The 14,780-nt window shown below is 30.5% G+C and overlaps 1 protein-coding gene across 1 annotated transcript in view; it reads right to left on the bottom strand.

The window, feature by feature from the left end:
* Positions 1-1,121: 1,121 nt before the first annotated feature.
* LOC127278834 (ras-related and estrogen-regulated growth inhibitor-like) overlaps positions 1,122-14,780 on the bottom strand; it is a 54,907-nt gene continuing 41,248 nt past the window's right edge. Inside the window, exons 5-6 of the mRNA XM_051300757.1 lie at positions 13,402-13,583; positions 1,122-5,134 (exon numbers count right to left, since the gene is read on the bottom strand). Coding sequence (XP_051156714.1) covers positions 4,876-5,134; positions 13,402-13,583 — 441 coding nt within the window. The 3' untranslated portion in view covers positions 1,122-4,875. The remainder of the gene's footprint in view (positions 5,135-13,401; positions 13,584-14,780) is intronic.

Genomic DNA, 14,780 nt, shown 5'->3' with positions numbered 1-14,780 from the left:
TTAATATATATAAATAAATTATTATTGCTTTGTAGTAAGTTTAGTTTATAATAAGCGAAACATAAGAAATATTAAGAAAAATTGATTTTTAAGAAAAACATTTAGAAAACAGATGAAAAAAAAAAATCTTCACAAAGTTTGAAGCTATTACTGAGAGTGCTAATTAAAACTGACAACGAAAGACGCAATGGTGTCATCTGGTCGGAAATTCGCGCAGGGCTCAGACGAATTTTTGTATATTTTAGACTCAAAACCTTGGCCTAAATTACCATTTACTTTATTCAACTGCAACTGATCCTTTATGAAATTAAAGACTTTTTTCCATTTCTTTTTTCTTTTTATGATCTTCAAAAATAAATCATCTCGCACCAAGAGAATATATAAGAAATATATTGCTGTAGATAAATCAAAATTTAATTCTGATTGCATTTGTTTCTTATTGTCCGACCAAAAAAAAAAAAAAAATTTATAGAAAATTGAACCTTGTAATAATTTCTTTTTAATTTATTGCCGGAAACAAATTTTTTTTACTTTCATTAATTTTATATTTTTAAATTGATATGATTCAAGAATAAAAAGTAAATTTAAAAAAATAAATTTACAATTAAATATTATTTTATATTCTTAAGTTAATAATTACATAACTATAAAAAAAAAATTGGAAATGAATATAAAAATCAAAAAATTCATAATTATGTATGTAAAATTAAAAGGATAATTATTTCATGATTTAATACTGAAATATCGTTTAGTCACGCGTGTGCAATAATTATTATCCCATTTACGTAATTATTGAGCCGTTTGACCACACACTAATTAAATCGAAAGTAGGTTTATTGTCATAATTTATTGTTGGTCAAGTTGGTCCACACAAGATCGAGAGAATATTGCAAATCTAAGCCGCTTATTTTCTTATTTATATATGTTCTCGCTGCCCACCTAATTCAATATTATATATATATTTCTAATTAGTAATTAAATTGATATATAGCAATTTTATAAAGTCATATATTTAATATTAGATTATTATTGAAAATTACGTAAAAATTTTTCCATAACACTAAATGGTTATCTGTAAAAGGAAATATAAATTCGGATATGGGAAATAAATCCATAATATGTATTATATAATATTAACTATAGAGAACTTTTATTTTTTCTTTTTATTTTCACAATAACAAGTGACTAGCACTTAAAATACGTTTTGAACGACGTTTCCTTAAAATTGTAAAATAAAACACACATACACACATTCTGGAATGTATTTAAAATCTTGCGACTACTTGCAAAGATACATCTACAGAAAAATAATAAATTTTAAAGCAAAAAAAAAAAAAAGAAAACATATATTCTTTAATAAATTGTTTTGGCGTTTATTCTTTTTGGCTAAGGTATAAAATTTCAGAAATTATAACAATTTTTCTTCAAATAAAATGTGAATCGAAAAAATTAGAATTTAATATTTCGTTAAAAATTTGACGATTGATTTTTCTCTAGATGTAAAAAAGTGTTAGAATTTCTTTTTTTTTTTCGCATATAACATTGTCAACAACGTCGTCGATGATATCAGTTTCCTTTACTGACAATTAAGTATAGTTTTACAATCGTACGTATATCAAAATGGGGAAAAAAAAATATTTACAAATTTTTATACAATAAAATAATACCGTTAATGTAGCAATATTCACTACTTAATGGTTCCTTCGATATGGAATAAATTACGTATTGTGTCTGGAAAAACACTCACTAAAAATCATAAAAAAATGAGAAATTTTTTCATAAATACGTAAATTGAAAAATAATTTTTTATGAATTAGAAAAAAATGTCTACTTATTGCTTTTTTAAAATTCACTAAATTTCCATTATAAATTTTATTTAACTGAAAGTGCATTTATAAAATTTTCGATTTTATTTAATTTTAATTTTTCCTCAAAAATTATTGCTTTTGGTTTAAAGTAAGTGTTTTCAGAAGCTTCTAACGAAATGCAAAGCAAACACATATCGCATCCACTTGTCTCAATATGTACACAAAATTACAAATTTTTTTTTCTTCGCATTCTTATCATCTTTCCTGCATTCTTATATTATGTGTCATCATTGATCATACATACAATTATAATCTAGAAATTCAGGAACATCAAAGTTTAATATATATATATATATATATATATATATATATATATATATATATATATATATTATGTATAAATATATTTGCAGCTTCATGGAAAAGTTTTTGCAAACCTTTTTGTAAAAAATAAATGAAATTTATGCGCATGAAAAGGAGTATAGAAATTTTATTTTTATTAAAAGATATTCGTTATCAGAACACTAAATCGTATTGGAATTTCCCGAGTGCACTATCAGTTGTAAACATTTAAAATCCTCGAGAGATTCGTGAAACTCTTTTTTTCCTGAGTGAAATATAATTACAATATATATATATATATATATATATTTAAAAGCACACTCGTGGCAATATTTAAACACTATTATAATTGATAAAGGCACTTTTTGAAACACATCTGATATAATACAAAATTTTATGACGATCAATCAGAAAATCACAATTTGTTTCCTTGGCTCGTGATTTTTATTAATAAATTTTTTTTTTCTTTTGAAAGACAAGCGGGTATCGTTTGCTGATATGTATCGTTCTCTTCGAATTCTTATATTTTCGTATACTATATATTTCAAAATTAAATTCGAGTATTTACATTAAATGCTCTTCTTTATTATTATGAGAAAGTTTTATCAAAAAGCACTCAATTTGTCAATTCAATAAGAACGTTTTTAAAAATAATTTCATTTAATAAAAAAGAGAATTAAAAAAAAATGAAAGAAAACCATAGTTCATTAATTCATTTTGATAAAATAATTATTAAAATGTAAATTTATTAACTGATTTTAATTAACTGTATCAACTGCGAATATTAAAAAAAATATATATTTGTAAACGCAAATTAGAAAACATTTTATTGAAATGACATAGTTTTGTTTTGCAGTTTTAAAAATCAAATGTTTCTTCATTTTTAAACCATCAGTAAACTTTAGTTTTTAATTCCGTAAATTATAATATTCTACAACTAATTGACTATCGTAAGACTATCAAGTTCAGGTAACCTGTTGGTAGAAAATATTTGAAGAAACATTTGTAAATTTAAAACAAAAGTACTTCTTCTCATATATATATAGATATATATATTTATTATCATATAATTTTTTTTCTTGTTTTCCGATGATTAATCGCGCGAATGTCATCGAAATGTCGATGGAATGTCCGAGTCTATAATCACCCACCTAGAATGAATATCAGACTAGCGACACTTGAAAAGATGCGTATACAAATGTCCACGTTAACTCTTTCGAGTAATGCCTGTACAAGCGCCACTCTCACCTTGCAGGAACTTCATCCTTGTCACGTGCGTTCAATATTTCCACATCTCACTAAAGATTTCCGGTTGTCGAACGCTAATCCCTTCTAATTTTGGATGAGAAGGGTTTCTTAACCCGAGAACGAACGGTCATTGCCTCTCAATATATAAATATATACAAATAATAATAATAAAAATAGAAATAATTGGCTCAGATTTTTTGTTAATTTTATTTTGACATTTTTTTAATTGTACCGAAAAATGTCTGTTTATTTGATATGGTTTTTGGGTAACAAAACAATTAGATCTTTAGGAATTAGATAATATTGAATTCAGGGAACATAACGAAATAGAAAATAATTTTGTTTTGCTTCGAAAAAACAGAATTTGATTCTAAAACCCAATTATGATTCTAGTTCTGAAATCGGAATTTAAACTGAAAATGCTTTTGATTCTAATTCTTAAATTCGAATAGCAAACTGTACAGTTTTGATGATTTTAAAATCCGGATTTCGATTCTGGTTCTGCAATTAGAATGGTTTTGATTCTGATTCTTAGGTTTTCATAGCAACTGTGCAGTTTTGATAATTTTAAAATCCGGATTTTGATTCTGGTTCTGAAATCAGAATAGTTTTGATTCTGATTCTTAAATTCGAATAGTAACAGTAAAGTTTCGATGATTTTAAAATCCAGATTCTGATTCTAAAATCAGAATTCAAACTGAAAATAGTTTTGATTCGGATTCTGAAAGCCGAGCAGAAATTGTACACAATTTTGACGATTCCAAAATTTGAATTTAAATTGTACACAGTTTGTTTCTAACTTCAAAATCCGATTTTGATTCTGTATAACCCAACCAAAATCGTAACAAAACAAAGCTTACGTTACGCTCCCCTTTTTAAATCTTTGGGAAACAGACAAATGAAATTATATTAATAAGAGATCTTTAGATAAATTTAATACAAAACGGCAATGTTTACCTAACGGGGTAAAATTATTATCCATCACCTTCATCATCATTATACGCAAATTCTTTGGTTTCACATTTATATATCAATTTGAAAAACATCAGAAAATCGTTTTTTTCTTTTTTTTTCTTTATCAATAATGTTCTTTAATACTTTTCTCCAATCTGGTCACGTGACAAGCTCTGTCCTAATCCTCGTGACGAATCTCCGTGCAACTGCAAGAGAAAAACTCCACCAACTCAGATCATTTGTCCTCTGATTATATATAGAGTGATCACAAAATTTTCCCCACCTCCTTTTCTTTTTTTTTTTTTTTTTTTTGCAGAGGGCCTGAGAGCTTGGAGAGATTCTTCCTCTTCTTCTTTTTGTTTTTCCCTAGGGTCATCCCCAGAAAATAATTCAACTTTTAGAACCGAGATTTAATTATCGTATCTCATCAGCGATTAGCGTAAACATTACTGCTGAGTATGACAATATTGGTTCCTTTTTCGGGATCGTCACGTCCTCCGAGGAGGAGGGCGCACAGAAGGCGTCATATACTTAATGAGGGTCTCTTTTTTCGGTCCTTGGTGGTATTTTTACCGAATATTGTACCCAATACCCTTGATACTGAATGAACACCGAGCTTACGTCTAATGGGTAATGCTCGTAATAGTTGAACGGAACGAGCCTCCCTAAGAAGAGCTTGAAAGGCAAGGGCCGCACCTGCCGGACTTTCTGCGGCACTAACCTCGTAAAATTGACAACCATGGGCCAAGGATAATTGCTGACCCTCGTCCACGCACACCTCACTGAAACAAAAGAATTACAGAGCACCACTTATTATTTGGTACTTAAATTTCCATTTGTGATGTGTTATATATTCGAATCAGGAGTGGGTGGTTTCTTTTTATTGCTATATGCACACTTTCTCCCAGGGGGGGGGTAGACTTGATGAGAAATTTAAAATGTCATTAAAGGAAGTACTTTTCATCCTCTCGTAGGGTTCGAAAATCAAAATTAATAAATTAAAACCAAAACAAATTTTGGTTTGGCTGTAACAAAACCGGAGAAAAATTTCTATCATAGTTTTCGAAAAAAATTTACTTTCTTTCAAAAATTTAAATTTTCGCGGGCTTTAATGTAACGCCACCTTAAGCATAGTGGCGCTGCGATACTTTCCTATATATAATTCAGCTGGAAAGTATTCCTTCTATATTTTATTCTATGTTTCTAATTCTTTAGTAGAATCAAAAAAATATGACAATCATTTAGAAAATGATTAATCTTTCTATTGTAATGTATATTATTATTACGTAATGTCTAACTATAAATAAACAATAACAGTACAAGGTGAATCAAAGTACTTTGAATGTAAGCAAGCTATTCAGATTAATTTTTTTTTCTTTTTTTTTTTTGGACGAAATTATAGACGATAAAAGTTATTGTTTTTTGGTTTATGTTTAGAAACAAATCACATACATGCTTGAAATATAAACATTATACTCGTATATAGTCAGGGGTCGAAAACTGATGGTCGATCGATGATAGAGTTCTGAATCATAAAAGTTTATAACTTTGCTCATAAATTTCCAGGTAACATGTAGTAAATTTTGATCTAATAGCATTTTGAATTGTACAATTTTACCGTAATGTAGCAGTTAAATTCTTTAGGGCTCAAAAACCACTTTCTTCAGTGGATATATTTTAGATGCTTGTGAAAATTTTTGTGGTCTTTATACAAAATTCCTTGGAAATTTAAATATAAATTCAAAAATAGATTTATTGTTAATAAAAATCTTATATTTATCCTGATAAAAGTTAAAATTAGATACAATTACATTAAATTTTATTCAATTAGAATTAATTATATTTAAATTATCACATGTAAATAATTACTTAATTAATTTCCCATTTATAATGGGTTAAAAAAATTTAAATAATGATATTCTTAATTGAAGGAATTTTTTTGTTTTTCAAGGTTATTCGAACCACAAAACTGGAATGAGTTGACTGGTTCCAGATTCATGTTAAAACTATCGTGAGTTATTTAGAGCATCAATTTAGGAACATCCGAATTTAACGAATCGCGCCATCGAAATTATCTCGCTTTCCAGTAAACTTAATGTTAGTGATTTTATTTTTTCAAATTTTAAGTTATGACTAACATTATGCAATTTAAATTTAACCGAATTCTTTAGTGAAATAGACGATCTATTTTATCTATACACTATTTTATCGACTATATTTCTGTATAGTACACCAGTATTGAATTCAATCAACAATTCATAAATGGGTCAATGCTATAAAATTGAGAACTTTAACATATAAATTTTGAGACTCTTAATATTTAAGAATATATATATAAATAAAACTTTTTAAATTCCTGAAGTTTAAATATCAAAATATTTAATGTCATTTGAAAAATATACTTTCCAGACAAATATTTTCACAGAAACATACTAAAAAATTATAATAATAATAATAGTAATAACAATAAAAATTAGTATTTGACTGACTGAAATTGACTTTTTCTACTGTATCAAAAGAGAAATTTTTTTTGTTTTTATAATTGATTTTTACAAAAAAAAAAACTAAACTAAACTACTGTCTGACTGGAAAATACTGTTACTACTGATAAAACTAAAATTTAGGACAATTGGTCTGACTGAAACTCGACTTAACTACTTCTACTGGAAATATTAAATTGTAAGAATAAGTAAATACAAAACATTTTAATTTCCAGTCTGTCTAAAAATCACTGTTAAAAATATAATTTTGTCTGACTATAGCTCGCTTATACTACTAATTATGGAATTAGAATTATTTATTAAGAAAAGAAAATTCATGAAATTCATTATTAATACTAGACAACAATTTTCGTAAATATGAAAACAAAAACGTTTTGTTTCCCACATTCAGTAGTAAAAGAAATTCAGTAAGAAAATGTCTTTTACTACTGAATGTGGGAAATTTTTTTTCCAACTTCAACTGCTTTTGCAGTAAAAATTATTATTTTTGTTTTCCATTTTTCTCCATGTATATAGCGTTTGAAAATTAACGTCGCTGCTACAACATTATTAGCAGAAGGTAATCAAATTTCAGAGGAGTGAATAATTTCTTAATTATACTGCGGAAAGAAATAACCCGGTAATCGTCATGGCTCGTTCGTTTTAACGTTTATACACGAATTGACAAACTAGTGGCGTTAACTGCAGCACTGCAAAAAAAAAAAAAAAAAAATGCATTGACATAAGAAGAAGGAAGTAAAGGTTTGCAAGTAAAGGCACGAACACCATTTCTAGTTTCACGGCAGATTATTATATTGGCCTCCCGCCATCATCGAACGTAACGGATACAGTAGGCTATATATATATAATAGTCTTAGGTCAAACTGTGTTTTATTTATTGATATTATTTTTTTTCTATTTGCTCAATATGTATATATAGATATATAGAGGGAGCGCGTAAGGCCCAGCGCCGTGCCATGCCACTTGAATCCTCGTATCTTAAACGGGGCCTCTCTCTCTCTCTCTCTCTCTTGGTGACTAGAACACGCGATATTTATGGTAGCAATTAAATTCACGGAACATGTGATATTCAAGCTACAATGCGTGGGAGGGCTACGCCTCTCTTTTAACACGAGCGCGGATTCACCCGCAGCAACTGTGCTGCACGCGTCTCTCTCCCTTATATAAACACACGTATATACACACACATGTCGAAACTACATCGTTAATCTGTCCTCTTATTTTATACGGGCGATCCTATTGCTTTATGAGGCATGGCGTTTAAATTCAACCTACGAGCTTCCTGGCAATCTTCGCGCCACGATCATCTCTCGCGCTCCCACGATCCCTTGCTTGTATGTATGTATATGCAATCGCGCAGCAAGACATTTTGTCCTGAGTATCGCGTCGCAGGCAACACGTGTTAAAGTTGTGGCGGCAGCGGCGGGAATTCGATTGCAATTAGAAATTGAATGTGCTTTAAATGTAAATGGAAAGAAATGTGAAAACGACACTCGCGAGAGGTGTTGATCCCTGTTTGTTACATGATGTAGATGGCTGATTAACTTCATGTAAGGAGCAGCATTGCCTTATTTGGATCATTTTCTGTCTGTGAGAAAAGCTTTTGATTTTATAATGTCAGTGAGAAAAACTATCTCCTTAGCCAATTAGGGATTCGAAAATGGAATAATCTTATCGTTACATAGGGAAAATAAGACTTTGAAATGAATTGTTAGAAATATTTGATGTCGTAAAGAATCTTGAGATTTTCCATCCGAAACTGTATCACTTATTTCAAGTGAAGTTCAGTGACATTTTTCAGTAACTCAAAGGAAATTAGAAGAATTATTTCTGATTGTATTGCACAACAATGAGTAAAAAATAAAAAAAAAAAATATTCGAATTGCCAAAAAAAAGAACAATTCTAAATGCTCTTAAGAAAATATAATGATAATGTTGAATGTACAATGCACGACTCGAATTACTCGTTTTCATTCTAAATACATATATACGCAAGCGACATATATACGAAATATACGTAAAGCTCAATAAGTGGGAGGAACCATGCAACCAGTTTTGTAAGCGATAAAAATTTCACGGTTTAGCGCGTGAGGTGTTCTCCGCAACATTCACCGGTTGTTGGCGCCCGTTTAGTCGCGCTGAAATATCAAGATCTCCGCTATTGATAAGTTTATTAATATGCAATTTACTCTGGATATAACATACCCTGGCAAATATAGGGTCCCAACATACATATATATGTATAAAGAACGGTTATAGTCTGTATATATATATATATACTCCTTGAGGCCCAATGGTGTGTGGCCTAATCTTTACGAACCTCATTAAACCAACGAGCTACCGGTGTATAAAGGCGGCGCGAGTCTTTTAAATACTACGACATTTACGGTTCTCTCTGTTACTTGAAAACGTAATAGGGAAGCATTTTGGTTGTTATGCGAATGACTCAGTGCAAATGTGACGCTAATATTGCATAACTGTTTATAATTCTATACCACTAGTTGAATAGAAGATTATAAATAATAATAGAGAATAATTTACATAATTCATGTTACTTCAGATAGTTCAGAATACATTTTACACTGAAATTTCTTTTACAAAAACAGTCCCTTTAACTGACTGTTACCAGTTACTTTGATACCAGATACTATGGTACCAGTTACTTTGGTACCAGTTACTTTGGTACCATTTAGTTACTATGTTACAAGTTACTATGGTACCAATTACTTTGGTACCAGTTACTTTAGTACCAGTTACCATGGTACCTGTTATTTTAACACCATTTAGTTAGTATGTTACGAGTTACTATGGCACTAGTTACTTTGGTACCAGTTACTATGATACCAGTTACTTTGGTCCAAGTTAATTTAGTACTAGTTACTTTAGTACTAGTTACCATGGTACCTGTTACTTTAGCACCATTTAGTTAGTATGTTACGAGTTACTATGGCACTAGTTACTTTGGTACCAGTTAGTTTGGTACCAGTTACTATGATACCAGTTACTTTGGTCCAAGTTAATTTAGTACCAGTTACTGTGGTACCAGTTACTTTGGTACTATTTAATTACTATGCTATCAGTTACTTTTGTACCATTTAGTTACTATGTTACGAGTTACTATGGTACCAATTACTTTAGTACCAGTTACTTTAGTACCAGTTACCATGGTACCTGTTACTTCGGTACCATTTAGTTAGTATGTTACCAGTTACTATGGCACCAGTTACTTTGGTACCAGTTACATTGGTACCAGTTACTTTAGTACCAGTTACCATGGTACTAGTTACTTTAGTACCAGTTACCATGGTACCAGTTACTTTGGTACCATTTAGTTACTATGCTACCAGTTACTTTGGTACCAGTTACTTTGATACTAGTTACTTTGGTACCAGTTACTTTGGTACCAGTTACTTTGGTACCAGTTACCATGGTACTAGTTACTTTGGTACTATTTAGTTACTGTTACCATGGCATCCATAAAAGTGTACGACGGAACGGACACCAGAGCGAAATTATAAGGCTTTCGAGCATAAGCCACGAAACCCTAAAAAAACAAACGCAAAGCTTTATAAAAATATTAAATAAATTGTTCACAAATGTTATGATTTTAACACATCAGCATTAAACAAAAAAAAAACTTGTCGGTCATCTAGTTTTCTCTCGTGTGAGAAAGTTTTTGAAAATGGAAATTTGTCGTCAATATATATAAACACTAAATGGATGTTAAATTGCCAGAAGGTATTCTATGTCGTCATGGATAGGTCTCAACAGTATATCTATCGTGGCCTGCGCTTTCGTATAGCACGAATGTATACAGCTCTTATCGGTGAAATTAACTGCGGACAAACCGTTTTATCGCGACGAAAGATAGTCCACTGTGATTAATGGCGGTCCCGTGGCTCCTTAACGGTACACACAGAAAGCTATATATATATACATATAGTATATATATAAATGTGGTGGACGCCCTGCCGGGCCGGAAGACGTTCGAAGAAATCGAAAAGCACCCAAAGAACGCGGTCATAAGATTTCAATGCAAGATTTATTACAGTTTTCAATTAAAAACTTATTGTACTTGTTTCTTTTTTCTTTCTTCCTCCAATGTAGAAAGTGCAACGTGTCAAAAATAATCATATCTCACGCGCGCGCGCGCTCGCGCACTCTCTACAAAAAAGAATTTCGACACATATGCACGTTCATATAACAATTTGTTTGCATTCATCTCTTGCGAAAATAAGCTTTTCAAAATTATTATTAAGTAATTCATTAGAGTTTTGATTAAAATGAAAATCGATTAATATTGTTTCATGATGTTTTATGGCGATATGTATAATTTATTGAAGTTAATTTTTGCTTGTAATATTTTTTAATAGTTCCACAATTGTATTTTTCTTTTGAGTTGTAATATTTTTGCCTGAAATATTATTAATTATTATTGTTTTATTTTCTTTTAGTATGTAATATATTTATTGTTAAATAATAAATGATAATTAAAAGGAAAAGTAATTGTGATGAAACTTAATAACTTTCACTTGTATGAAATTAGTGTTTGCTCTTTGGAATAAATATTAAGTTATGATACAATAAAAAAATCAGTCAGTGTTTCCATAGTAATTATTGATATAGTAACCGTTGCTATGGTAGCCGGTGCCCTACTGGTAACCGCTGCTATAGTAACTGATACTATAATAACTGGTACCATAGTAACTGGTACTATAATAACTGGTAGCATAGTAACTAAATGGTACCAAAGAAACTGGTACCAAAGTAACTTGTACCATAGTAACTAAATGGTACCAAAGTAACTTGTACCATAGTAACTAAATGGTACCAAAGTAACTTGTACCACAGTAACTAAATGGTACCAAAGTAACTGGTACCAAAGTAACTGGTACCAAAGTAACTGGTACTATAATAACTGGTACCATAATAACTGGTAGCATAGTAACTAAATGGTACCAAAGAAACTGGTACCATAGTAACTAAATGGTACCACAATAACTTGTACCACAGTAACTTATACCACAGTAACTGGTACTATAATAACTGGTACCATAATAACTGGTAGCATAGTAACTAAATGGTACCAAAGAAACTGGTACCAAAGTAACTTATACCATAGTAACTAAATGGTACCAAAGAAACTAGTACCATAGTAACTGGTACCATAGTAACTGGTACAATAGTAAATGGTACCAAAGTAACTGGTACCAAACCAACTGGTAGCATAGTAAATAAATGGTACCAAAGTAACAGTTGTTATGCAATTACAGCAATTACTGAAAATAATACTTCGATGCTACAAAAGTATGTTTATAAAAATAATTTTGAAATAATATTTTCGGCAATTCTTTTTTGTAACGAGAGAGAAAGAGAGATAGAGAAAGACAGACAGACAGAGAAATGAATTAAGCGGAAAACAAGTGGCAATCGCGTGAATGATTTCAATGTAGGTGAGTGGATTCAGATTGACGATTGACCACTGCCGGGTGTGTTACTTTGACGATTGCTCCTCTGTCGTCAGGTTCTGTGGCTGAGACTCTCCAATACTGAGGATCCGGTTTCAGGCCTGATGCAAGTCACTGGTTTTCTATAGTTTCCATATGTACACAGGATCACGAAACACACAGGGATAAATATATACCTATATAAGCGCAACACAAGTGGCCGAAGTAAACACGCGAGGTCCTACTCGAAAATCGTTCATGTATAGGAAACACTCACGAAGATCCTGTTACAACAAGATGGAAAGTGGACTCGTTTTAATATAATTTAATAGGGCAACAAGCGTTGCTTATAGTTTAATAATAATCAACCAAATATTGTGGAATAAAATTTATATGCAAGTTAAATAAAAAAAAAAAATGTTTACTATTGAAAATATATTTTATAATTTGTTTCTAATTTGAAACAATTGGAAAATTATTCACAATAAACTAATAGAGCCATAGGTGCGAGAGATTTCGGCTAAATGAAATGAAAAATATTTTTCTAGTAATAAGATAAAAAAGAATTGATTCTTATTTTTTCAACAACCACTGCAGAAAAATTGAAAGACTATATATTCATTTATGAACAAGTTTAGTCTGCATGCGGTTTTTATAACGAGCAATTTTTTTATTAGCCTCTTCCTGCGGACTCAGAATGTTTTGAAAGTTGAGTGAGCTTATCTTTTGCTTCTCTGTGCAAATATCACGTAACTTAGATTGCGCTTTGCAACGACAAGAAATTTAACAATAAACTAAAGAAGGATAATAAGAAAAAGGGTTTTTAATATTAATCGATGTTTATAGGGTCAATGGTTGAAGGTTACATGATAGATATATATATAAATACAGAAAGGAAGAGAGAGAGAGAGAGGATCTTGATCGTCAGGTCAAATTAAAGAGAAGAGAAACCGGTTTAAGGGAGAAACCGATTATCAAAGCAAGTAGAGTAGGTTCAAGGAACGACTGATCTCACTTCGCTGGTGGCATGACCCAGGACAGTGGGATTCTTCCTTGAATGATAGCAATAGGAATATAAGAGAGAAAGGGTGGTGCACTTACCGGGCATGATCGAGATCTCGTTTGTTACCAAGTAGAAGGGCGGTAAAATAAGATGGCAAACGAAGGTCCGCCAATTGTTTCAGAAGTCCTCTCGCCTCTTGAAAGCTTTGTTTGCACGTCACGCTGTAAACAATGACGAATGCCTCACCCCATCTTATATGCGAGTAAAGACAATTGTTTTCCTGAAACATAAATAACGCAATTTCATTTATGTAAAATATGTGGAATTTTTTTTTTTTTCTAAAACTCGTTAGAAACTTACTACAAACTTTACTCCACAGAAAAGAAATTGTTTTTCAAAAAAATGAAATTATATTTTTATAATTTTTTGATAAAAAAATATATATATAAAAGAAATGTCGTAAAAAGTATATAAAAATTTTGATAATTATTTTCTTTAAGTGCATATAATAGATGTTAATTACAAGATACAATATTTGTCAGGTGTTAATTACTTTTTCACTTAAACAATATATCTCAAGAAGGCAATATATTCTTGATGGCTTGTCATAAACCACAAATTAAGATATCTCTTTGTCTCTCTTTTCTTCTCTCTTTCCCTCTCTCTCTCTCTCTCTCTCTCTCTCTCGTGAGAGGGAGAATTCAAAAGAAATAAGAGCATAAGAAAGCAGGTGTGAGCAGCAAGATTTATATCGTACTGATCACGATGCGTGCAGTCCAGGTCACTTTTTATAAACCATAAAAGTGTACTAATATTTTGTCACCTCCGATATATTGCATCTTTAAAATTAATAAAATTTTATATCTAGAAAAATTAATCAATTTTGGAATTTTTTAATTTAATTGAAATAAATTTTACTATTGACACTTTTTTTATGTAATGGAATAAGTGAAATTCAAAATGACACGATTTTGAAAGGAAAGGGGGAAAAAAAGAAGAAGCTGATTTAAATTGAATCAAAAGGATTATGGAGAATTTCGTTTTCTATAGAATTCAGAGATGCAATTATATGCAAAGTGGAAGAGATCTAACTAGGAATAAAATTGGACGCGCAAAATGTCGTTTCTCGTGATCGTTCCACCAGTTTCTCATTGACATGATTGACCTGACACTGACTTGTAATTATACTGCGCGAGACGTCGTTCGAATCGTGCAAACGCCAGACCTCGAAACCCCGTAATGAACATCAGTCAGGATTTTATGATATAGCATAGATATTTCGTCTCAACTGCCGCGCGGGGACAGTATACTAAAGTGAACTATATAACCCTTTATGAACCCAAATCAGATTAAATCACTTCAGGAAATGTTTCAATTTACTTTATTTTGTTTTCTTCATTTTTTTATTTTACATTATTTATATTTAATAAAGATTAAAAAAATTTTAATAATATTTTAGAATTTAAAAAAATTTCCA

Source organism: Leptopilina boulardi, unplaced genomic scaffold, assembly GCF_019393585.1.
Source record: "Leptopilina boulardi isolate dan_hultmark-lab unplaced genomic scaffold, ZJU_Lbou_2.1 LbouV2_211, whole genome shotgun sequence".
Classification (NCBI taxonomy): Eukaryota; Metazoa; Arthropoda; class Insecta; order Hymenoptera; family Figitidae; genus Leptopilina; species Leptopilina boulardi.
Note: the sequence above shows the minus strand (reverse complement) of the source record. Positions and strands in the feature narration are given on the sequence as shown.